This window comes from Tupaia chinensis, unplaced genomic scaffold (assembly GCF_000334495.1).
Source record: "Tupaia chinensis unplaced genomic scaffold, TupChi_1.0 Scaffold140534_1, whole genome shotgun sequence".
Lineage (NCBI taxonomy): Eukaryota > Metazoa > Chordata > Mammalia > Scandentia > Tupaiidae > Tupaia > Tupaia belangeri.
The window spans coordinates 913231-940384 of record NW_006200409.1 but is presented as its reverse complement, the minus strand read 5'-3'; the positions used below and the strand labels follow the sequence as shown (position 1 = coordinate 940384).

The window sequence follows — 27154 nt, the reverse complement described above, 5'->3', positions numbered from 1 at the left end:
ATTTTTGCCTTTAATTAATCTGAATTCCTCTTAATTAATCCAACGTCAGTTAACTTCCATCCATTGTACATTTATTTTATCTATCTGATAATTATAGCTCTCCTTGTCATTTTTGTTAAAAAGAAACATTTGCACGTGGCTATCCAATGAAAGAGCTTCTTGGCTAACCCCAAGATAATAAATGCAATGTCAAAAGTCTTCGGAGTATTTAAATTTTTTTCTTAAGGTCCAACTATGACTTTATCAAGCAAAGAAATTTCTGATTGTATGTTTTAATAATAAAATAAATTTCCTCAAAGTGTCCTTTGCCTCCAAGATTTGTAAACCGGCATTTGCAAACCTGTAAATTGGATGGACAATGCTAAAGAGATTAACAGATGACATGCCACAGGGATGTCCCATACTCTGATCAGATCAGGACCTGATCTACTTGATGGCCCTATACTCTAACCAGTGCCTGCCACAGTAGGTCTTCGATGATAAAGGGAATACCAAAGCTTGAATAAATGAGTGAACAAACAGATCAGTCAACCAATCAACCAACTTCAAATAAATCGCAAAAAATTTGGAAGCCTGGGGACTCTGAAATAAGAATCATGGTCAACCATTTCTCTTCTCAGAAATGGGAAGGTTTTATAACACTAGATCAATTATAACAGATCAAACTATTCTTTAAATCAGAGAAAGCAAAGATAAATAAATTGAAGCCTTTGAAATTTTTCAGGAATTTTACCTGGTCTTGGTTACATTGGTTAGGACTTAGAAACTCATGGGTTAATCTTTACACGATAGAATACTTTCTTTTCTTTTTTTCTTTGTTCTTAAAATTTATTTACTTTTTTAAAGCTTTTGCTATAGGGTATGTGAGCTGGCAGGAGAGAGACAGAGAAAGAGAAAGTGAGAAATCACTCTCCACCTTTAGTGGGGGTGGCCATGCTGCAATCCCTTCTCCTTCATTCTCTTCTCTGGATTTTGGGCACGCATGTACATGTGCCCAGGGTGAGTTTTAAGTCACCGGCTCTGGGGCTCAAAACACATTTAGCCATGTGAGTGTCCACACCTTAATCACTATAGCACCACTGGTCTTAGAATACTTTTTTTTTTTTTTCCCAAAGGTAGGTTGAAAAAGAACTGGCTGAATTCCTTATAACCCATCATTCCTCCATCCCTATAGGGCCCCCCATGAAAGGACTCACGTTGCTTGCCAGACTGCCAACTTTCATAGCATGGAGAGTGCGTCTGTCCATACCAACTCCTTCATAGTGGCCTCTCATGTGGTTCTTGTAGTTTTCTTTATATTTATTCTACAGGGAAACATAACACTTTCAACAAAAGCATTCTCTTCCCAAGTAGTTGAAGGTCAACTACTCATCGTAATGTACTAAATCCAAACTATAAATGATTAAATATAGCTTATTTAAGTAGTCAGTATATTGTCAAATAAAAAAATAAAGGAAACTTTTTTTTAAAAAAATTTTAAATTTCAAGCAAGCTCATGAAGCTGGAGTAAGACAGGTGGATAAGCACACAAGAAAACATAGCATCCAGAGAGCATAGACAATACAAAACAGATGGCTGTTTGATACATATGTTTTCTGTTTTAAATCTGCCACGTTGTTCCAGTGTGAAAAGTAACCGTGAGAGCGTGGTACTCTGTGATGGCCAAGAGCTGACTGTGGATCCTGGATGCAAAGCCCATGCTGGGGTTGGTGCAAACCACTGCATACTATTTCTTCCATTTCCAAATGCATGGAGAATAAAACCTGGGCTTGGCCAAATTCTGTGGCGTAGAACTAATCACCACTGCAACCATGTGTAATAGTGATGTTATGTCCCAAATGCCACTTACCAAATAAAAAGAACAACAAAATGGGACGATGGAAGTCATACATATGAGGAAATTATAATAAAATTATTAGCCTGGAGGTCACTGAGTTTCCAGGCATTGAGAGTATATAAACAGAATACTATTACTATAAATCAGATATGATTCCACTTGTCTCAATCTTTGCAAATACTCTATGAGAAGGAAGGAATTATAATCATCCCCATTTTATGGATGAGAAAAGTGGCTCAGAGACTTCAAATCACTTGTTCAAAGTCACCCATGTGGCTCACTGTGGAACCAGGTTAAGTTGTCTCCAAAGCTGGTACTCCTATCCACTGTATTTGTGCAAAACAAATTCCTCACTGAGCCTTACAAAGTCCCTCGTGATTTTAAATTCTATTTTTATGTACTATTAGCTAAGTAGAAGTAAAATCATGCAATCTATTATAGATCCTTGATGTTCTCCAGGACACAGCTTTAGACTTGCTCTGAGAATTTCCAACTTGCAAATGCTATGTTGCATACATCTGCTTGCTATGGTTTGTTTGCATATGTCTCCCAGAATTCATGTGTTGGAATTTGGTTATATTGTGAAGGTGTTAAGAGGAAACTTAATCTGATCATGGGAGAAAAGAGATAGAGCCTTTGGGAGGTGTGATTAGGGTGTTAACCTCCATAATTGACTCCTGGTGTGCTTATAAGGAGGAGGCCAGAGCAGAAACGCATGGACACAGATGTGCCCTGCTCTGCTCTTCCCTCCACCATGTTGTAATATATCAAGAAGATCCAGGGCAGATGTTGGCATCACTCTCTTGGATGTCTCAGCCTCCATAACTGTGAGCGGAACAAAATTCTTTTAAATTACCCAGACTCAGCTATTTCTGTTATCAGCAACAGAATCAACTAGAACTTTGCTCATCTGTAGGATAGGGAAATAATGTCTCGCTCCCCAGGTGACGATGAAAGTTAAATGAGATATTACATTAAATCACAAACATTACATGTTCCACCAGGTTCTTTTGGCACTAGGAGCGGATATTACACTCCACGCAAGAGATGTCAAAAGACAGAGAAGGCAGTCTCTGCCCTGCGGGTGTAAGGTATTGTGTGTGTTGTGTGTGTGTGTGTGTGTGTGTGTGTGAGAGAGAGAGAGAGAGAGAGAGAGAGAGGGAGATCAAGGATGTGACAGAACTGAACACCATATAGTGATTCTGGCAGGCAATCTTAATCCCAACTCATATGTTTTTGTTTTAAGAGGCCATGCTTCTCCCAGACACAAAGGTACATTCGCAAAGTCTCTCAGGAGACCTAGAAACAGAGCTCACAAAAAGTGCCTAAACGTATGCCGAGACATTAACAACTCACATCACTGGTGAATTTTGAGATCTTGCTCACGTTCCTAAATTGTGGCGTTTCACAGTAGTTGATACTATGACCTTTACTACTTTCCAGATCCTTCTTATACTCCACCTTCAAAATAAAAACACCAGACGCACAATAGAACCAAAGCTGAAGTCACTCTTGAAAATGTCTCCAGGACTTGACTAGGATATTTTTAGAAAACTTTCAACCTGGGGCCAGCAGATGGGATAATGTTACATCACTGGACTCCCATGCGGTTGACTGTGGTTCGTGTCCCAGACCTGTGGGCTTAAAACTCATGCCAGGCATGTGGTGTTATCAGTGGAAGATACTTTGATCAACTGGACTGAGGAGAAATGTTCACATATTGAAATTTTCACTTTGTAAGCTAAATATTATGATTGAATGTATATAAAAAAAATTAAAAAAAATTCATGCCAGGCACCAGGTGCATGTGCATGCATGTTTAAAATCCCAAGAGGAGAATGGAAGAGAACAGATTGCAGCATGGCCACCACCCCTGGGGGCTGACATTTCACTTTCTGTCTTTCTGCCTCTCTCTGTCTTTCTGGCGAACACATGTGCCCTATAGCAAAAATCTCTCTAAAAAAGAAAGAAAACTTTCAACCCCAAATTTTAAAGTACTAAGCATAGGATGCTGTAAGTTAATAGTATGTGCTTTCCTTTGGGAAAAAAAAAAAAAAAACAAAACAAGAAATAAATAAGTCAATAATCAGTTTCATTCTGAAAATTAAAAAAAAAAATGGAGTCTCTTTCAAGAACAAATACTGTAACATTTCATACAGCTCAAAAAATGGTAAAACAGGTTTGACAAGCAGGTAGTTACTCTTGGGGAGAAATGCTTTGTGGAATTATGGAGAAGTCTGGACTTCTGGTCAAGTTTTGTGCCTTGATTTGAGTGTTAATTACACAGATATATCTACTTGTGGAAATCCTCCCTCTAGTACACTTACTGTATTCACGTCTCTGTGTGTATCCTTAACAGAACTTAATAAAAAAAAGTTACTTTACGAAAGAGTAGATTAAATAGACCACTCAGATGCAGTGTCTCCTAATTTAAAATGGATTGGCTATTTGAACAACCCTGTATGCCTAGAAGGGAAACATAAGTTGGTGTTTCTTTCTTTTTTTTTTAGAATTATTTTATTTAATTTTATTATTGCTATTATTTTTTTAATTTGAGTAGAGAGAGAAAAAGGGAAAGTGAGAAAGCAAGTGGCAAGTCTGGGACCAGAACTGTGGTCAGCCATGTGGGAGTCCAGCACCTTAACCACCATGGCACTTGCCAGCCCCATAAGGCTGTAATTCTTAAGCAGACTCCATATCACCCCAGGTACTTGGAGAAAGGCAGCTAAGGCCTATTACCCAAAAGAGGTGTGGCTGATTTGCCTTGCTGGATAAATACAAGGGCAAATGAAATGGAAAGTTGCCTTGTGACCTCTTACGAAAGGAAACACAAATTAATTTATCATCATGTAACACCATATGGTGTGGATATGACTTTTAAAATATGCAAGATGCATTATAATGCACATAATATATTAAGTGAATAAACTGTGTACATGGTTGAATTCTAATTCTATAAATATACATTTTTATATTCATATATTTGGTTATAGTGTATTCACATGGAAAAAGACCAAACTACTATTAGTGTTATTCCTGGGTAACAGAATTTCACTGCCAGTGATCTGGTTCTAGTTCTGTCCCTAAAAGTCTGTATGAACCAGAATAAGATGCTTTTCTTGGCCTATGACAAAGCAAGGGCCTAAAGGTCACAAAGGTCCCACCCAGATCTAATGTTCTGCGAGTGGAGAGCAAGGGTAGGCAAACTTCCAACAGACCCGATTGTATAATAATTTCTTAGGTTTGGTGGGCCACATAGTCTCTCTGTGAATTCTGCACCTCCCCCCTTGTATTTGAGAGTAGCCATGGACAGTATGTAAACAAACATGATGTGGCTGTATTACAATAAAAGTATATTTATAAAAATAGGCTGCAGGTTAGATTTGGCACTTAGGTGGCAGTTTGATGACCTTTGGTCTAGAACATCAGAGTTATCCAACAGATTCCAAGTCCCCACCATTCATGTACTCCTTCAAAATATCTGAGGTTCCAGACCAGGTTCAGAAAAATGTCACTCCTAGTGATTCTGAGCAGTCCAAGGATAGAGGGCCACAGGATAACTAACAGTTTGGGGTACAGAACTAACCTTTAGAGGTTATAAAAGAAAACTCTACAGGTTTTTGCATGTCTGTTTCTGAATTGCAGGTGTTGGCTAGGATAGAAATACATTTAATAGTCTTATTTTTCCTATTGCCAGAGGTTGCTAATTATCTAATTATAATAGTCAGAGAATGAGAAAGTTTCCACATTTGAAACACTCTCTGATCTTTGATTTCCATTCTATAATAATGATATTTTTGTTTGATTTGGTTTTAAATTTTGCCAGAGTGCATGTGCACTAGCCAGTGAGTGACAGAGAGAAAAAGGAAGAAGGAGAAAGCAAGAAAGTACTCCCAGGGGGAATGATCAAACCACAGTCCCTTCTCTTCCACTTCCCCTTCCTTTTGGGATATTGGGCATATACTATATGCTCAATGTGTTTCTCAAGTTGCAGAGTCCAGGACTCAAACTATGTGGTCACCCCCAACCATCACCCCATGGGCTGGCCTGACAAATTGTTTTAGGGTTGATCATTGGGGGAGGGAGAGAAAAGAACAGGGAAAAAAACCAAACAATACATTTAATTGACACAACAACGAAAAGTTATTTGCTCATGATAATGTAGACGGCAATGTCTTTGTCTTGATCGATATGTACCGTATTCATGCTGGGAAAAGCCATGTTGTACACCATAAAGATGGACAGTGATTAAATGTAAATAATAAATATATATTTTAAAAAGAGTTGGATCATTCAATATTTTGTCTGGCAGCTAGAACTCTACTGCCTGGCACTTTTGAAAATCTACAGTCCTGAAAGGATTTGGGAAGAAACTTTTGAACTACCAGAGAAAGATTTAATTTGATTATGGGCTTTCCTGCTCATTGCATTTTACTGCATATTCAGTTTCTTTGTAAATGGGTAACCCACGGGTAATATATGTGGTGTTACACTCTTAACTAGAATTTTTTTATTATGGGGTCACCTCATTCATTACCTGTGGAAGATAAAGGAGGTGAGGAGACATGGTGAGACCCCCATACGTACGTACCTCACTCACAAGCTTGTTTACACTCTGAGCTCGTTTCAGAACCAAGTTGTCTTGGGCTGGAAGGGAATGATAATGAGCAGCACCTTTCATCTTATTGAAGTCCTGCCTGTATTTTATCTGGTAAACAAAAACAAAAACAAAATATAAGGTCTGGAATAGTTTCCAAGCTCTGTAAGTGAAATTACTCCAAAATTATTTCAGAGTTAATGTCAGTATTTATTCAATGCAACTTTCTGAAGGCAAAACATTTATGCAGACTCTTTTCTCCATGAAATCTGCTTGCGTTATTCTGTTTCAGACAGGGTCTCGCCATGTCAGCTTCTTCCTGCCTCATCCTCCTCCCTGGCTGGGATCACAGGCATTCGCCAGTGGAGTGACTATACAAGCTTTCAGAGTGGGCATGGAATTGAACCTGGGTCTCTAGGTGACCTCAGACTGCCGAGTAACAACATCTGCCAGTACACACTACCATAGCTGGGACCTACTCAGTCCTTTCTGTATTAAAATTTTACTGGCCTTTTTCACATTTCTTACACATTTCTGATTCTGCATGAAGAAATATCTTAAGATTATAATAACAAAACCTGTGATTCCAACCTCATTCTGCCTCTGTTTCATCACTTATCTAGCCAGCTAATGAGGAGCAGAGTGAGTAATGTCTTTTACTTCCCTTCTCAGGCCAAAGGTGGCGCTGTTCTGGGTAAATGGGAAATAAATGAGTAGCAGCACAGTAAGAAGGTGAACTGAGTGCTAGATTCTGGTTAGAGACCAACCTCAAGTTGGCACGTTAAGCTCAGCAATGAGTATGACGCCAAGTTTAATTATAGCTTATCTTTCAAGGACTTCCAGCTAGCTAACATTCTGCAAATAAAAATCATTTTATCAACTGGGTTACACCCAATTTGATAATCACATGACTTATTTTAGGTAGTTCCTCCCATAAAATGCTCAATTTCTAAATGGATTCTTTGGTGAAAATTTCCCTAATCCCAGCTTATCTGGCTGGACCAACACTGGTACTTGCTTCAAATGATCTAAAGTGAGTTACGCTGTTTGTTCAAGTCCATTTCCTTGGAAGCAGGTGACTATGACCAAAGAGGGTGAACAACAACAAAAAAATGGACATCGGAAATATGGATAGAAATTGAGGGCTAAGCTAACATTCTAATATGCCTCAGCTCTAATAAATGTTATCTCTGTGTAGGTTTCAATAAGCACAGCTCTCATTTTCCCACTAACTTTGTGGCTCTGCAGGTTATCTCTACATGGTACTTACATCACTAGCAAGTTCGTTGGCCTTTTTGGCATTCTGATAAGCGGGAGTGATCATGGCTGGGAAGCTGCCCTTTCCTCTGTGCTCCTCACACTCCTCCAAGTAACCCTGTTGAATCAATAAAAAATTTTAATCTCTCCAAGCAAGTAGGGATTAGCAGTGATCACGCATAGAGCCCATTCCCTTAAAGTCCTATGTGCAGCGGACATCCAGTGATGTCCTTATGATGGTTAAGATGGTAGACCCTGGAGTCAGGCTCACATAATGGTCAGCACGCAGCACCAAATAAATGGAAACTACAGTCGTGATCATCAATATTATTTCCACCAGATGAATCAGGACACTCTACCACTTCCCAGGGCCATGTTGTTATGGGGTATTCCTTCCTTTCTTTCTTTCTTTTTAAGAGAGATTTTTTGCTATAGGGCACATCCACTCACCAGAAAGACAGAAAACGAGACACCACCCTCCATGGATTAGCCATGCCGCAATCCCTTCTCCTCTATTCTCCTCTTGGGATTTTTGGGCACTAACACGCTCATGCCTGGCATGAGTTTCAAGTTGCCAGGTTCAGAACTCAAACCGTGGTCAGCTATGTGACATAACTATTACACCATCTGCTGGTCCCAGAGTATATATTTCTTAACTGACACCAAGCTTGTCCTTTGTCTCCCAGAACCCTTGAAAACTACCTTATTCAAGCCATTGGCAGATCTATGCAGGGGATACTTTGACCTCCCAAATACTGTCTTGCCCAGCAATGTATGTAATGTACCCAGAAAAAGAGTATTATAAAATGTTTGTAGTTTGGGGAGGACAATTTTATTTATTTATTTGTTTGTTTGTTTGTTTGTTTGTTTTTGAAGCGATTTTTGCTAAAGAGCATATGCGATCACTAGAGAGACAGAAAGCAAGAAATAACCCTGCAAGAGGGATGGCCATGTGGCAATCTCTTTTCCTCCATTCTCCTCTTGGGATTTTGGGCTCACATACACATACACATGCCTGGGGTGAGTTTCAAGTTGCCAGGTCTGGGACTCAAACCACAATTGACCATGTGGGAATCCAGTGCCTTAACTACCATTCCACCTTCTGGCCCCAGGGGAGGACAATTTCAAATTGCCATAGATGATCTGAAATGGGACTCTGTATTTCAGACCAAGGACTGTAATTTTAGTTGTTTTTTTTTTTTTCTTCCTCTTCCCCTTACCACATACCCACTCCCACAAAGAAAATTCTTCTTTCATAAATCTTCCATCACATGACTGGTGTAAACATTCTGTGGCAGCCTGCTCTACTTCAAGATCCCACTCAGATGCAACCTTCTTTCTGTGGAAGTCCAGGAGTCCTCCCATCTTCTAGACCCACCCCAGGCAGAAATTTAGCTGTTTCCTCATCTGAGTGCTCGTGGTGTCTTGCCCACAAATCTCAAACAGCCTTTACCATACCCTCTTGAGCTCATGATCCACCACCCTGTGCTTGTTCAAGGCAGGGGACTGCCCTACTCCAGCACCAGGCTTGGACTTGGGTACATGTGTACATGTATTTTCTTAAATAACACAGTTGGGTCATGCTAGAAAGACCAGGCTTCCTTTTATGACCATTAATAAAAAGTTAACCTGACTGTACTTTTTTTTTTTTGCTTGGCTGCCAGAATATTCTAGGTCAAACATAATCAGTAACAACAATGACCAAAAAAGTCAAATGTTTAAATAGTCAAATTCTTTGGTAATCTCCTCTATGGTGTTGCCCATTCTGCACTATAGATTGTGATTATAGGTTTATCTTAACATAGACCTGGTGTGTGTAAAACCCTCTAATCCTATTAGGGAGTCGATGGGTTACAAATAATAAGCTGATTATATGGTATGGTCTTTATAATGAGTCTAGTTACTCATTAGACAGAGTAATGAATTGCTTGGCATTTAAAGCACTATGGATATTTATAGTCTATCTGCCTGCCTGCCTGCCTGCCTCTCTCTCGCTTCCTCCTACTCACGCCCTGGCAAGCCATGCTAAATCACACAGTGAAATGCCACTCTAGACTGAGTCCCCTCAACAGCTGCTAATAGTGCTGTCAAACAACACCCACTTTGATTCTTGTATTCGCCATAACTGGATCAGGACTGAAAATTTCAGTCGCAATGTCCTCCTAATCAAGAACCAAGTATGATATCATGAAGTTACATTTCATCTTTGAGTATAGTCATGTCTAGATACATGTGTGTCCTAACGAGTGATAGACAGGGCTGTCCAAATAAAGAAGAAAAACATTTCTCGTCAAGGATATTAGTCAAATCTTTTTTCATAAAACAGGTTTTTAAAAGTTATCCTGAGCTGTCTAAATAATACTTCTAAAACATGAAACCAATAAAAGAATGTTTCATTGAGTTTAAAGCTCTCAGTGACTACGTAATCAACTTACAGAATTTGATAAAATGGCCTTTTTAATTCAAAGACCAGCATTTTGTTCAGATGGACATTTGCAAATGGTTTAAAAAAAACCTGTCTTCACATGTATTGTAAGAATGACAAATACACAAGATATACATAAGAAGGGCAATTTATTTTTCTAAAGAAAAGAAATAAATGCTTTGTGCTCTCCTTCTATGAGAGGCATATGTGTTGGATGTGCTATGTATGTTGCAGAGTCTACTCTCTACCAAGTAACTCAAACAACAGTCCATGAAGGAAGAAAATCACCTAATCCATTGGATAAACTCTTCCACTACATATACTTGCTCTTCCAATATTCTTTTCATACAACTGTGAAAAAAAAATCATGTTTTCTTTCTTCCTTGTAAAACCTGGCTAGTACCAGAAAATACAGAGGAGTGTGCAAATAAAACTAGCTTGTAGGGAGCAGTAGATGGCATAATAGTTAATGGTGTTGGACTCCCACATGGTCGACCATGGTTCAAGTTCTGAACCCGGTAGCTTAAAACTCATGCCGGGCGCATGTGCCTGCATGCCCAAAATCCCAAGAGGAGAATAAAGGAGAAGGGATTACGGCATGGCCCTCCCCTCTAGGGGTGGGGGGTTCTCGCTTTCTATCTCTCTGTCTCTCTGGCTAGTGCACGCGCCCTAGCAAAATCTCTCAAAAAAATAAAAAAGAACTAGTTTATAATTGTTATCTTGACCTTTTCACTCTTTGCCAAGATGTAGTTTATTTCAGAAGGAAAATGGGAAAAGAGTTTCTATTCTCTGGATTCTACTTAATCCAACGACCTAGATAAGAAACTTCATTTCTAAGAAAATACACTGTGCTAGTAGTGACATGCTCAATATTTTCCAAGATATGCATTTCAGTCCCTCTCATGCCTCTACAGACTGGTTCCACGCAGCCAATCTCTGTCCTTGCGGCCGTTCTTCAGCAAGTAGACAAGAATGCTTTATTCTTAGCCACACCACCACCTGGGTATAGGACCTTTAAAAACGTGATTGTTAATCTGTTTTCCTACATGAGTCAAGCTAGACCCTATGTACTGTTTGTCTGCTACTTTCTGGCTTACAAAAATCCACCTTTCATAAATAGGGCAAGGGTAAAACACACAGTCCAACCCTCGATTAAACTGTCATAGGTTGCATCACAGACACGGAGTTAAACTGAGAATTGACCATGGATATAGTCAGTTTCCCCAGAAGTCAATCTGTCACTTACCTGGCCAAACTGGCCTACACAGTCCTTCATCGACGCACCCTCAGCCCCAGTGGCTGGACTGGCCCTTCCCTTCATTTCTTTTTGATATTGTTGGTGGTACCGCACCTATTTGAAGGGAAAGGAGAAAAATTCAAAGGTTGAAGCAACCTTCCATGCACAAGGTCCAGAAGAGTAAATATGAATGCATTATATTTTTAAAGAACAATTTATTTAATTTTATTTATCATTATTATTATATTTTAAGATTTGCTACAGGGCACATACACTCACCAGAGAGAGAAAAGAAAAGTGAGGAAGCAATTCTCCCCATCCAGGACTCAAACCACAGTTGGCCATGTGGGAGTCCAGCACCCCAACCACCATGCCACCTGCTGGCCCCATGAATGTATTTTTAAGATTATTTTTTAACTTCTTTCATAAGAGAGAAAGAGAGACAGACATTTAGAGAGAGAGAGATGGGAGAGAGCCTCAAGAGGGTCTTCATGCCATGATCCACCCTCAGTCTCAGTCAACTGAGATCATGGGTACAGATGCATGCACACACCCATGGTGCCCAGAAAGGTCTTGGGATGTGAACCGTGGACTTTTCTCATGTGGAACAGGTTGTGTTACTACTTCACCATCATCTGGCCCAAAGGGATTGTCTTATGGAATGTTCTTTTTCTACATAAGTCTAGGAGCATGTCTTAGCCATGAAAGTGCTATACCATTGTCATGGTAAAATTGACTAAAAACTATATAGGGAAACTACTTCCTAATGTCAGGGTGCGTTTGAAAGTAGAAAAGAAGCTGAACTCCCCAGGCCCATGTGGCTTTCCTGCTTCCTCCCTAACATGTTAAAATTGCCACAGATACTTACATCACTGGCCAGCTCATTGGCTCTTTTAGCTATCTGATAAGCTGGTGTGATCATAGCAGGAAAACTGCCTTTCCCTCTCTGCTGCTCATAGTCCTCTGTGTACCTCACCTGGAAAATCCAGAAAAAAAAAAAAGTGAATCACCCACCCCAATCCCCCTGCCCATCAAACAATCTGAGTAAGACATCCTGCTAAGGGCTCCCATGACACCCTGCCCATCCTCTGTCACAGCTCTTAGGCTACACGCTTGACTGCCAGCTCCATGGATCATGGGTCTCTTCTTTACTTTTTTACTCCCAGTATCCAGCACAGTGCGTGACACATAGACACTCAATATGGAATTCAGCACATGCTTGTGTTGCACCTGGTATGGGCCAAATGACAGAGCTGGGCAGAGGAGTAAGTCTCCTGCCCTCTAGGAGTTGCCAGTCAAGTTTGGAAGACCACAGAGACTTTCCAACCCTACATTTAAGTTAACACATGTGGCAAACACTGATTTAGATGAGCCTTCATGTGTGCGTCAGCCGCTCATTCAGAATAACCCTAAGTTCTTAGTCTTATATTGCTAAGGAGCGTTTGGGCTATGAAAAGCCAAGTGGCAGAAATCCTTTGGAAATGAGTTGGTTCTCTAATTTGCAGCAGCAAGAGAGATTTCTTTCAGGTTAATTAGCTACATCCAGCTTGGTACTAAGCTGACCTCAAGTTTTCCTTCTAAAGAAGAGTTTTCTCAAGGGCTATGCTTGCTGACTTATCTGAATCAACCAGCCTTGACTTTAGGAAGTTCTTCCTGAGACCCACACAGTTCTGGAATAATCCGTGCACTCTCCCTTCTTCCTCCTCCAGGTAAGAATAGAAGGAGGGATCTTAAATAAAAACCACTGTCTTGGCCTCCACCATGTCTTACATTGCTCTGAAGCTGTCCACCTGCCTGGGCCCGTAGCAGCTCAGGGGTGTCCGCCACCGTGGTGAACCTGGAAATGCGTTCCTCATGCCCTCTCTTGTATTCCACCTGATACGGAGACAACACAGAGTCAAGATCTTGCCTCACAGCCTCTGCCAGGATCTCTTACTGCAGCTCTCCTGAAGCTATACTCTCAGACTACATTCAAAACAAACCTGTGGCTTGCTTCACACTGGCTCCTCTTCAAAAAGCATCTGTGCTAACGTGCTAAGTCCAAGAGAGTGCCAGGCATGGCTAAGCTAGAGCAAATAGTAACTTGCCTAATCTCTGTAACAATCATCTTTGGCAAGACTAATGCTTTCTTCTCTTTACAAACGAAAAGCCAAAGAACAGAGAGGTTGTGTGATTTACCTATGGTCACACAGCTATTAAGGAATGAAGCCAGGGTCTAAATCTTAACATTCCAACTCTCAAAATCTGAACTTTTAACTAATCAACTGTGCTACTCTTTAGGAGGATCCATCATCCAATTAAATATCAGTTTCTTAAGGCTAAGGCATCCTCAAGAAATCATGTAGTCCAGTGTTTGGGTGAGCTACATAGTCTTCTCCCTATTTTATAGACATGGCCCAATCAAGACACAGAGGATAAATGATAAGGAAAAGAAAGAATACAAGTTTTCTCCACAACATGACAGGAATGGCACCAACAACCCAAAAGCACAATCTTACTGTTATTTTTTTCCCCCAGAACCACAGGGATTCATTAAAAATAAACAGCATACCCCATGGTAAATAGGCACCAAGACACTCACTTGGCTGGCAAGCTGGTTGGCTTTCTTGGCTCTTTGATAAGCAGGCGTGATCATGGCTGGAAAGCTCCCCTTGCCCCTCTGTTGCTCGTAGTCTCCTGTATAATCCTGTTGGTCAGAACCAAGGGCAGCATGAGCACTAATATTGGATGAGAACTAATGAAACTGCAATAAAGTCAATGAAACTGGATTAATAGGGTACTTGGAGAATATTTCAGTCACCTAAAATGAATTTGAAAATTATATTCAAGTGGCAATTTAAATAACACCAAAGAGCTCTATTTTCCAGAGCAAAGAGTTTCCCCTTCAATCTTTATAGCCATTCATGTGGAACCTGGTCCAAACCAATGGCTGCCCTTTGACTCAAGGCTTACATGATAACACGGCATAGATCTACAGGAGAGATTTCTGAGACTCATCCACCAGGGTGGTTCTATAGCAGTAGGAGTAGAATGTCTATGTTTTCCCTCCTCGCTTTTTGAGCATCTCTGATGTTTCATTTTTCTAATTGGACATATCACCTTAGCATTTGTGTTTGCATTGTTTTCTTTCCATTTTCTAAAGGAAATGTCATGAAAGACTGTTTTCCAAAGTAGATTCTTCAAGGGGAAGGTGTGTGAATAGAGGGTAACGTGTGCAGACGGTTAAAGAGTCCTACAGATTGGGCTACAGTGGCCATCCCGACAGCTTCCTAAGGTGTCACTTAGTCCTGTAGGTCAGGAGTTTAAAATGGGCCAAAAGGGCTGGTTCCTTCTGGAGGTTCTAGGGGAGAATATGTTCTTTGTCTTTCGTAGCTTCTAGAGGCCCTCGTGTTCCTTGGTCCTTGACCCCACACACCTTTGACCTCTATTGGTCACGTCACCTTTTACTTTGACTTTGATCATCCTGCCTCCCTCCTGTAAGGACTTTTATGATTATATTGGGCCCACCCTAATAATCCAGGGTAATCTTCCTATCTTAAGACCCTTAACTTAATCACACCTACAAAGTCTCTTTGACCATATAAGATACATAAATTCTATAAACTAGAACATGGGAATCTCTGGGGAAGGGGGATACTATTCTGTCTTCCACATCTTAAAAATAAAGGAATATTCAAACTACTTGCTAACTAATTGCTAAACCAGCTGCTGAAATAATTGCAAGGCCCCTTACCTCACCGAGAGACTTCCGAGCCTCAACCATCCTTACAATTTCTGGGTCTGGCAGAGCTCCTGGGCACCAAGCATTCCCTTCCCCATATCCAGTCCAGTAAGCTCTCTGTCAAGGAAAGACACAAACGTTTACAAACGCATGCTCCCACACAGTGGGTGGGCAAGGTCCCCCTACTTTTCCCACTCTCCCTACGGTTTCCTAAACCGTCATTTGGTTCTATAAGTCAGGAGTTTAAAATGGGCCAACAGAGTTGGTACCTTCCAGAGGTTCTAGGGGAGATATGTTTCTTTGTCTTTCACAGCTTCTAGAGGCCTTCATGTTCCTTGATTCTTAACCCCATACAGCTTTGCCCTAACACCATATGCTATAAGATAAAAATCCTCTCAAAACTATAAACTATTGGGGGGCCAGCCAGTGGCATGGTGGTTGGGGCAGCTGGATCTCACATGGCCAGGTCTGCGGTTGGAGTCCCGGACCTGCCAGCTCAAAAGACACTTCAGGAATGTGTGCGTGCGTACTCAAAATTCAGAGAGGAGACTGAAGGAGAAGAGATTGTGACAAGGCCATCCCTCCTGCCAGGAGGTGTTTTATCATGTTCTTTCTCTCTCTGTCTCTCTGACACATGCCCTATAGCAAAAAAAAAAAAATAATAAAAAAATAAAAAAATAAAAAAACAAACAAAACTATAAAATATTGGTAGGTGGATCTTAGTTAACTAGAACATTTATTTTTTTCCAAATAGACAATTACCCAATATTCTAAATAGTTGAAATTTCTCAGATTCACTTACATCATAGACTAATTTTAAATATAATTTAACATTTCATTGCACAAGATTGAACAGTGGGAAATCACTGTGGACAGGCAATCTGAGAATAATCAACACTATTTAGACAAGCGTTAAAAGCCTACTACCTTTTATGTGCCTAACACTGAGTTAAGCAATGAACATCATGAGAAAAAATAAGCGAAAGGAAGACAAGGCAGCCAGCAGGTGGCATGGTAGTCCATGGCACTGGACTCCCACATGGTCAACCATGGTTTGACTTCTGGACCTGGCGGCTTGCTTTCTCACATTCCTTTTCTCTCTCTCTCTCTCTCTCTCTCGTCAAATTACAAAATAATAATAGGGACCAGCAGTTGGCATGATGGCTATGTTGCTGGACTCCCACGCAGTCGACCATGGTTCAAGTTGCGGACCCAGTGGCTTAAACTCATGCCGATTATGTGTGCGTGCACGCCCAAGATCCCGAGAGGAGAGTAGAGAAGGGATTGCACTGTGGCCATCCCCCCAGGAGGGTGATTTTCAACTTTTGTCTCTGTCTTTCTGGCGAGTGCATGCGCCCTATAGCAAAAGCCTTTCCAAAACAAACAAACAAACAAATAATAATGAATAATTAATTTTTAAAAATAATAAGACAAAGTTCCTCTTTTAAGACACTTACAGTCAATCTAGGGAGATAAAACCAACACATGAAACAATTAGCCATTAGAAAGTGTGTTTAAAGATACTATATGAGGGACCAGCAGTTAGCGTAATGTCTATGTCGCTGGACTCCCACGTAGTCGACCGCGGTCCGAGTCCCAGACCCGGCGGCTTAAACTCACGCCGGGCGTGTGTGTATGCATGCCCAAGATCCCAAGAGGATAATAGAGCAGGGATTGCGGTGTGGCCATCCCCCCTGGGGGGTGATTTCTCGCTTTCTGTCTCTTTGTCTCTCTTTGTCTCTCTCTGTCTGGCTAGGCACATGCCCTGTAGCAAAAAACCTCTCCAAAAAAAAAAAAAAGATACTATATGGAAGAGGATTTTTTTTAAAAAGCCATCTGTATGAGATAGGCCCTGTTGTGGGCAGGAAGATGGAATTTAAGCTGACCTCCAGGGATGAGACGAGTTAACAGAAGCAGAAGGAGAAAGAATGGCATTCACCCTGGAAGGTCAGTTCCATGAAGGCAGAGGTTTCCTGTCTTGTTCAATGATCCCCAAAGCCTAGAACAATGTCTAGCACATAACAGATTCAATAAATCAGGAGTGTGGACTGTCAGAAATAAAAGCAGGGAAGCAGCAATGGGCTCTGTATGAAAGACCAGGGGAACTCGTTTGATTGAACTTAAAGAAATGCGGAACTAGCTGGGCTGGAGGTGGAACAAGTTGGAGGATTGACAGGGCCAGCCTTTGAGATCTAGAAAGACAGGTAACTCATGTGTGAAAATATGCTCAGCCACTCTACTGATCAGGGGAATCCAAATGAAATCAGCAAGGTGTAGATTGTCCAAACATTTATGTAATACAATAATAGCAAGTATTGAGGCTGGCAGGTGGTGTGGTGGTTAAGGTGCTAGACTTCCACATGGCTGACCGTGGTTCGAGTCCTGGACCCGGCAGCTTGCTTTCTCTCTCTCTCTCTCGCTGGTCAAATTAAAATAAATAAATAATAAAAATAAAATAAATAAAGTTAAAATAATTCTTTAAAAAAATAAATAATAGCAAGTATTGGTTAGAATGTGGGAAACAGATATTCTCTATTCCACTTGTGGGAGCATAAAATGTACAGCCACATAATCTAGCACTTGGACAGTCTCCATTACCATTACAAAGGCATACATCCGGGGCCAGTAGGCAGCGTGGTGAAGGCACTGGACTCCTGTACGGCTGAATATAGTGTGAGTCCTGAACTTGACAGCTTGAAAAATCACACCAGGCGTGTGTGCATGCATGCCCAAAACTCCAGGAAGAGAATGGAGGAGATGCGATTGCAGCACATAAGTCTCCCAAGAGGGAGGCTTCTCATTTTTCCTCTCTCTGTGTTCTCTCTCTCTCTCTCTGTCAGGGACACAAGCCCTATGGCAAAAACTTAAAAAAAAAAAATAAACTATCCCCCTCATTTTCTTCATTATATATCCTACAGAGGCACTCACTTGTGCCCAAAAGAGGTCTTGAACAAGGATGTTCATTGTAACTTTGTAATAGGAAAAAGAAAAAAGGAAATACCTTTGCCCACCAGTGCAATAGCATGGTACATTCATTCTTTTTTTTCTTTTTTTGAGCGGTTTCTGTTATAGGGTGCGTGCGCTCACCAGAAAGATAGAGAGAGACAAAGAGATAGAAAGCAAGAAATCAGCCCCCCCGGGGGGGTATGGCCACGCTGCAATCCTTTCTCCTCCATTCTCCTCTCGAGATCTTGGGCATGCATGCACACATGCCCGGCTTGAGTTTAAGCCACCAGGTCCGGGACTTGGACCACAGTTGGCTACATGGGAGTTCAGCAGCATAGCCATTACACTAACTGCTGGTCCCAGCATGGTACAGTCATGCTTAGTGATAAACACAAATGATATACCCATCCAAGACAGCTTAAAAGGATGCTGACATGGAAGTATTTCCAAGATATTCATTGAGTCAAAAACACTAGCTGCAAAATAATGCATATTGTTTCATGCAAAAACAAACATATATATTTCTACTAGAAGTATACATATATAATTTTCAGGAAAAATAACTGATAGTTATTGTACCTATCATTGTTCTAAGATCTTTGTATGTATCCACTTCTTAATTTTTCACAATAGCTCTGTGAAGTACAAACTGTCTGCAGATGAGAAAATTGAAGCAAATAGGGGTTAAATATAATTCATCTAAAGTCTCTCAATACGTCATCGTCGGCATATCCAAAGGTAAATACTAGAAGGACAGAGGGTGATAGAGAGAGAGAGAAATGTAGAAATGATATAAGGATACAGATAGAGCTATTTACTTATACAAGGACAGAGAAAAGCCTGGAAGGATACCCACAAGATTGGTAACAGTGGGCACTTTCACATAGGGAACTGGAATTAGAGGTGGTGGATAAGGTATTACCTTTGTACTCTTTGGACTTTGTTACAATAAGATAAATGAAAGAATTATGTGTGCAATGAAAAATACATGGAATTTTGAAACAATGAAGCTGTCAACATAGAGTAGTGGTGGGAAGAGTCAAGGACAGCCAGGAAGCTGTGTGAGACCAATGAGAGCACCACAGGCTGGAGGGAGGGACATGCAGAAGAGGGAAGGCTCTGCTGGAAGGCCTCACAGAGGTCCCAGCAGAAATGACAGGATCAGAAGTGGGACTGAAATGGGGAGGAAGGAAGTGAAGTGTCAGAGGAAGAAAGAGCAGCCTTGGTTTCAAGCCTGAGTGACTGCTCACTGTACCAGAAATACAGTGGTGAGAAGGGAGAAGACCGTGAACATGGACTAGAACAATAGAGTCGAGATGCTGCTAAAACAGGCTGATGGAGGTTTGCCATGGACAACTGGGATTACAGACCGAACGAAAGAAAAATTACATGGGGGCAGTAGGCGGTGTGGGAGTTAAAGTGTTGGATACTACATGGTTGACTCCAAGATTCAAGTCCTAAACCTGGCAGCTTACAAAAAATACTGGGTATGTGTGCATGCATGCCCAAACTCCCAAGAGGAGAGTGGAGAAAAAAAGGATTGCAGCATGGCCAGCCCCCCTAGGGTGTGATTTCTCACTTTCCTTCTCTCTTTCTCCTGCCAGTGCATATGCCCTATGGCAAAATCTAAAAATAAGAAAAAAAGAAAACCGAACTGATCTTCACCAAAAGTAATACATTTCATTTGCATAGTGTGTCATCTTTCCTTTTCAAAACCCACTTACCACGCTTCTCTCACCTCATTCACTAAGGGTTGTCGGTCAGGGGCACCAGCTCCATCCTTGGAGTTCATATCCCATTGAAAAACGGATTTAAACCGTTCACCATCTTCTTGGTCACCCATCTGAACAATAAAGATGTTGTCAGTAATACTGCCATCAAAGAGGACAAAGAGGTCAGCTGCAGTGGCATGGCGGTGTGAGAGTGTCCCTGGTTCATACCCCATGGCCTCTCTGTACATGCCGAGCGTGCCTGAGTACTGGTGACCCTGGCCGGCGGAAGCTGGGGTGGATTGCAGCCATGCTGGCGCCTGTCTCTCTCGCTCTCTCTCTCTCTTCCTCTCTCTCTCTCATGAAAGAAAGAAATTTTTAAGAAGAGAGAAAGAAAATAAAGAATGCTATTGAAAGTATTTAGATTAATTAAGATATTTTGTGAATCAATACGATGTGAGAAAGAATAAAGGAATGGGAAGCAACTGAAGAAACCAGAGACAGGGTGGGAAGAAGATGGGAAATGGCAGAGGGTGAGAAATAGGAGGCCATATATATATATACATCGAGTGGCACAATTAAAAAGACTGTGATAAAGTCTCTATGAGCTTACCACACAACATGAAGTATGCAGATTAGAGCAACCTCAGAAAACACTGGACATTAAAGTAGTGGTTCTTAACTTTTAGTCTGTGTAGCCATCACCCAGAGAGCTTGTTAAAATGCTGGCTCCCTGATTTCATGAAGGTATTCTCCTATCCTTCATTATTTTACCTTTCATATCATGAAATTTTTGTGCATAGGCATGAGATGGGAGCCAAGGTTCATTTTTTACATACAGATATTCAATCACTTCAGCACCGTCTATTCAAAGGTCATTCTTACTACACTGAATCACAGTGATCCTTAGTCATAATTCAAGTGACTTTGCTAGGGGACTTCAAAAAGTTCATAGAAATATAAAATTAAAGATGAGCTTATTTGGGGACAAAATTTTGAAATCCATGCATAGTTCTTTCATAATACACATTTTCCATTATTTCTTTTTCTTTCTCTCTTTCTCTCTTTCTCTTTCTTTCTTCCTTCCTTCCTTCCTTCCTTCCTTCCTTCCTTCCTTCCTTCCTTCCTTCCTTTTTTCTTCCTTCCTTCCTTCTTTCCTTCCTTCCTTCCTTTCTCTCTCTCCCTCTCTCTCTCTCTCTCTCTCTTTTCTTAAATTAAGATTTTTGCCATAGGATGCATACTCTCACCAGAGAGAGCCAGAAAGAAACAGTGAGAGGAAAAGTGAGAAGTCATCCTTTGGGGGGAAATGGCCATGCCGCAATCCCTTCTCCATTCTCCTCCTGGGATTTTGGGCATGCAAGCACAGGTGCCCGGCATGATTTCCATGTCCAGGACTCGAATCGTGGTCAGCTCATGTAGGAATCCAGGGCCTTAATCCCTACATCACCAGCTGGCTGCCCCCGTGAACTTTTTGAAGGCCTCTTGTATATACTCATATCACCCAGATACCTTGTGCAGCTCATGAGGTATATAGTGGACCTTGTATCCTACACTGAGTTAATTATGACTGCTTTTACAACAAGTTTTATAAAATCCATTAACCTAAGTCCTTCAATTTTGTTTTTTAAGATACTCTAATCGATCTATAAATTTCTGCAAAAAACACCAGATTTTGAATGGAATCGCACTGAATGTATAAATTAATTTGGGGAAAACTGACATGTCAACAATGTCTTCATGACCCTGGGACATGCAAACACTTCTTAATAAGAACATAAACAAGATTAACATAAAAGGAAAAAATCAAAAGGCCTTATGTCTAAACCAAGATACCAACATTTATTGGGTCTGAGATGGAGCCCAAAAAATCTACAATTTTTATAAGTTGAGGTTGAAATTCTCAATTTTACAGAAAAGGAGGAAATGAATAAACTCAGAGAAAAGGTTAAATACAGGAATTCTAGTTCTCTATCAAGTGCACTTTCTGTCACTGACATTCAGGGTTGCTACTGTTTTTTGTTTGTTTTTAGTTCTTGTTTGTCTGTTTTGTTTTGTTTTTAGGTTTTTGCTGTGGGGTGCATTTGCTTGCCAGAGAGGGAAAGTGAGACCTCACCCCCCCAGAAGGGATGGCCACTCTGCAATCCCTTCTCCTCCACTCTCTTCTCAGGATTTTGAGCACACACTCCCAACGCGACTCAAACTGCAGTCAGCAACATGGGAGTTCAGTGCCTTAGCACCACAGCACCTGCTGGTCCCCCAGGCTTGCTACTGTTTAAGCTGCTTGATGCAGCTCAAATATGTATATTTCAGTATATAAATTTGGAGATCTTCATGTGCCTTTTTCCTTGTGTTTTGAGAAACTAACATGACTGCTCCAAAGAGTTAGGCAGGGTTTCTCATCAGCAGCACTACTCGCATTTTGGGCCAGTTATGTTGTATTTGTCGTGGGGAACCCCTCTGAGCCATTACAGGGTATTTAGCAGCCTCCCTGGTCACTATCATCTAGATGCAAAGGTAACCACTTTCCTGTCTCCCTCAGTTGTGGCAATCAAAACTTTCCAAAACATTGCCAATGTCCCTCATGAAGGGAGGTAATACTGCCCATCTTGGGAACTATGCATTTAAAAAAATCAGAAACACGGGACCAGCAGACACAACATGGCTGTGTCGCTGTACTCCCATGTAGTCGAACACAGTTCGAGTCTTGGACCCAGTGGCTTAAATCTCATGCCGAGTGTGTGCATGCCCAAGATCACAAGATGAGAATGGAGGAGAAGGGATTGCAGCATCGCCATCACCCCAGGCCCCGGGGGAGGATTTCTCGCTTTCTGTCTCTATGTCTCTCTGTCTGTCTGGCAAGCGCACGCACCCTATAGCGAAAAACCTCTCCAAAAAAAAAAAAAAATCAGCAACACGTGAACAAATTAGATATTCCATCCCACTCCCAGAAAGCTATATTTGCTTTCTTCCTCCCCAGGATAAATCTATCACTGGGGAGGGTTTATTTTATGCACCCACACCCCCACCCCCGACAAGTCACAGCATGAGATTTATGATTACGGTGAGGAAATAGGAAGAGGAAAAAAAGCCATCAACATTACTAGCAGGGTCAGGAAGCAGAAAAGGCGGAAGTGCATTCTCTGAACAGAAGAGAACCTGGATGTTTCATCCTTTTAAAAATTTCATTTACACCTACCAAAACAAAGTGCTATCTTAGTAAAGATTTGTTTTTCTAAAAGCGGCATTTAGGAAACAGAAAAATGTAGATCTGCTTCAAATGACAACTCAAAATCTTCACCCTACTTTTCTCCATTCTTATCATCACTGAAGTATATCCCTTTCTTTGCTTTAGCACATGTATAATGAATTTATTTTTTATTCAATTGGCAAATCTGAGAGATGCCCAAATACATAAGGTAAAAAACTAATTTTTTTTGAGATTTTTGCTAGAGGGTACATGTGCTTGTTGGAGAGACAGAAAGACAAAAAGTGAAAGACATCCCAGGGGGATGGTCACAATGCAATCTCCTCCATTCTCCTCTCAGGATCTTGGGCACACGCCCCCCCACACACATGCCTGGCATGAGGCTTAAGCCACAAGGTTCAAGACTCAAACTGTAGTCGACTATCTCGGAGTCCAGTGACATAACCATTATGCCATCTGCCAGACCCCAGTGAAAAACTAATTTATTACACACCTTAGGGCTGTGGTAAGATCTGGGGTCTCAAAGGGACACTGTCCCATTCCATTTTTCCCTGGTGGGAAAGGATCTCAGTAGTGAAGTGTTTGGTAGACAAATACACACATTCACACATCCCACATACACACACACATCCCCCATATACACATACACACACACACATACATACATATTCACCATATACACACTCACCAACTATACACATAAACATATACCACATGCATACACATATACATACATGTATGCGAACATAGTAATGACCTACATGTACATAACTCACATAAATATATACACACATATACATATACACACACATGCATGCTTGTAGACACATGTTCACACACACACACACTCTCCATGTGCATATATACGTACGTATACACATACACATAGAGTCACATAGATGCAAATAAATACACACAAGAAGGTCTCTTGTGAAGTTCACATCACTGTCGGTGGCTGGAAATAGAATCAGTGATAATCCTAGCCTTGCTCCAGGTTGGGCCTGTCATATGCAGTTAAAAGAAAATGAGTCCACTACTACCTCAAAGGAAGGTAAATACTGTGTTACTTCTTGTGTGACTGTAAGCACATGCCTACTGAGACTTAGGGTGGGGTGGAAAAGTATAGATTTGAGCAATCTTTATCTAGAGAGTGTAATATATGCAAACAGGACCTTGATTTATAAGTATTCTCCTTGTTTTTCTTCTGTCAAACTCTAGCTACACAACTGTAGCCTTGTTTTTCTTCTGTCAAACTCTAGCTACATAACTTTTCAAACATTTAGATATTTGTAAACATAAACAAATGCTTTTTTTTTTTCCTAAAGAGTTTGCTAGCCATAGGTTTATATAAAAATGGGCCAACTATACAGGTTCTAAACTCAGGCTGATCTGGGTTTGTACCCAACTAGCTGAATGAAACTGGATAAATTACTTAACCTCAGCTCAGCTGTGATCATATTACAGAGGGTTCTTGTAAAGAATAAGTGATCAAACATAAAGAACTTGATGCTCTGTTTAAGTAAGAGCTATATTCAATATTTATTATAATTTTATGTCACTGCCCCTAGGTATCAAGAGATAACAAAGTTCTAAAAAAATTAGCTTTCTCAGTAATCCAAGACTGCTTATGAATTCTTTTTTTCTTTTAATAATTCTTTAACTTATTTATTTATTTGTTTGTTTTAATTTGATCAGAGAGGGACAGAGCAAGAGAGAGAGAAAGGGAAAGTGGCAAAGCCGGGATAGAGCAAGAGAGAGAGAAAGGGAAAGTGACAAAGCCAGTCACCAGATCCAGGACTTGAACTGTGGCTGGCCATGTGGTGGTCCAGCAACCTTAACCACCATGCCACGTACCGGCCCTGCTTATGAATTCATAAGGCTTGTGAATCCATAGAAAGCAATGGTGCATGTGCAACTCTCAGTTTCCTCACCAGTAAAATAAGAATAATATCTATGTCCTTGGATTGTAATGCATTTTAAAGAAATTAAGCAACTCTACAGTTAATGCCATATAAGCATATTAAATAAAAATAACAATAAATTTAAAATTAGTGCAAAGCACTTAGTGAAATAAAGTATCTTGGCAGTAAGTACAGGGAGCTGCACAGTGACAGCACCAGCTCCATCTGATACTCATTTTCTTGAGGAGGAGGGCAGCTTGGGCAGGCAAGAGGGTCAGTATGAGGTGGGGTAATATTAGGAAGGGAATCTCGGGTGTGGAAAGATTACTAGAGAGACTTCACCTCATGGGTAATTTTCTAATTTTAGAAAACAACTAAAGCTTCATCCCACAGTGCAACTTCTTGTGGGTATGAGCAAAAGAAATAAAGTGATTCATCACTTTAATAAATGTAAGAGTTCAACTAACAGTCAGTTATTTGACAAACCACCACTATAAATTTTTCAAGAAGTCTACTTTATCAATGTGGTCTTCTGGTCTACCTCCCCATTCCAGCCCCCACTAACTTTCAAAACAAATTTTATCTCCAAAAAAATGTCTTTGACCTATCCCTACCTCACAAGGGAAGAGTGCCTGCAAATAATGTCAAAGAACTACTGAATTCTGAGAGATTTAAGAAATCTCTTCTTAAATTGAAGAATCTCTTCTTAAAAGGGGGTTTTAATTTTCAGTAACAAAATATTATAAACAAAGATTATATTGGAATCAAGCCTCTCAAATATCTAACCTAGATCATTCTGTATATTGGCCTCTAATATCATGGTACCACATATTACTTAAATACCTTTTGCAGGTGTATGTGGAAGAAATAAGCACATTAAGGTACAGATAGATACACTTAAAACCCCATCAGGTACCTAAAGAAGGAATTTTCTTTAAAGGCTATTTTGAAATGCAAAATTAAGTAACTTACCCCACCAATGGCCTCTGCAGACTTCTTCGTATTTAGATTTAATGGTGTATGATAGACGCTCGTGAAAGTGTTGTTCTTAGGGTTATGGCTACAAAAACCAGATACAAATCAAAATTCAAAATGTATTTTATCCAAGGTGATTCAGTATAGTCATCATCTTAGAATTGATAGTACAGTCACTTTTTAAAAATTGATAAATATATAACAATAATTCAGCTCATGCTTTTCTAAGCAATGAGTCTTAGAGAAAAAAAAAGCAAACCACATAAAGCCAGCATATATAACTTAAACATTAAATGTAACTAAAAATGATTTCTTGTGAACTTTCTGAAAAAAAATGGGAAAGGGTTCTGAAATTATTTAAAAGAAAACACTTCAAAGTTCTATGTGCGTATTCACAGCAATTACATTGTTCTGTCAAATATCTGATCATTTGGCATGAGGCTACAGTATAGATAGGTTTGACCTTTTACTTATAAGAAATGTGAAATTTTCTGGCATTGCATAAAATCTCAACTTAGATCTCTTCAATGACTAGATATAACTGAACAGTTTTGGGAAGACATTTCTTGGACTTACCCCTGATGTATACATGATTCAAACCTTCAGTTGGCTAGCTGGCTATTTATTGAAAAACATACAAAACTCACAAAGCAGTGGGGAGGGGCATCTGACACTTACGCATGACAGTATGGCTTTTTCTGGTGACTCACAAAGTTATTAACAGATAGCATCATCTTGCAAACTTCACAGTGGAAACATGCTTTATGCCATATCTAAAAATCATATAGAAAAGATTTAGCAATTACTCTTTTTCCCTCAGACTCAGGATTCTTTTATATGTTAGGGTACAAAATTGAGCTTTAAAGATAAAATTATGTTAAAAAATTTAAATCTACACAGAGCTATAACATATTAGATAAAGGGATAACTTTTTTAAAAACAACAACAACATAGAAGACATAATAGACTTGGGTAGAAATGAACAAAAGAAGCAAAATACATTTTTTCTGAGTTCAAACTAAACCACATGCCCACGTGTAAGAAGATAGATTTCCCACTTTGTTATTATTCCCAAGACCGAGAAATGTCTACTGACCTGATCTATACAGCTGATCTTCTCAGCAGGATAAACCCCATACCCACACCTAGAGCAAGCCTGCACATTCATCTTGAAGTCCGAAGAGAGAAGACAAAGATAGGCACCAGTCAAGATATCCAAGGAGGACCCCCTAGTCTCGTTGTTCAACTCTCCCTAATCCCGACCACTATTAAATTCTTGTGGGCACTCGAGTCGTTCAGAATCCAACTTCCACTTTCCTTGCTGACCTTCTAGTTTGAAGTCAG

The 27154-nt window shown here is 40.3% G+C and overlaps 1 protein-coding gene across 3 annotated transcripts in view; it reads right to left on the bottom strand.

Annotated features, from left to right (window-relative positions):
- The window catches only part of NRAP (nebulin related anchoring protein), an 89708-nt gene extending 62554 nt beyond the window's left edge, over window positions 1-27154 (bottom strand). For all 3 annotated transcript variants that reach the window (XM_014593407.2, XM_014593405.1, XM_014593406.1), the window contains exons 1-13: window positions 26907-27154; window positions 26489-26583; window positions 25808-25895; window positions 19759-19863; window positions 15087-15191; window positions 13935-14039; window positions 13124-13228; window positions 12222-12329; window positions 11363-11467; window positions 7705-7809; window positions 6429-6545; window positions 3194-3298; window positions 1197-1304 (exon numbers count right to left, since the gene is read on the bottom strand). In XM_014593407.2, coding sequence (XP_014448893.1) covers window positions 1197-1304; window positions 3194-3298; window positions 6429-6545; window positions 7705-7809; window positions 11363-11467; window positions 12222-12329; window positions 13124-13228; window positions 13935-14039; window positions 15087-15191; window positions 19759-19863; window positions 25808-25895; window positions 26489-26583; window positions 26907-26978 — 1323 coding nt within the window. In that variant the 5' untranslated portion in view covers window positions 26979-27154. The remainder of the gene's footprint in view (window positions 1-1196; window positions 1305-3193; window positions 3299-6428; window positions 6546-7704; window positions 7810-11362; window positions 11468-12221; window positions 12330-13123; window positions 13229-13934; window positions 14040-15086; window positions 15192-19758; window positions 19864-25807; window positions 25896-26488; window positions 26584-26906) is intronic.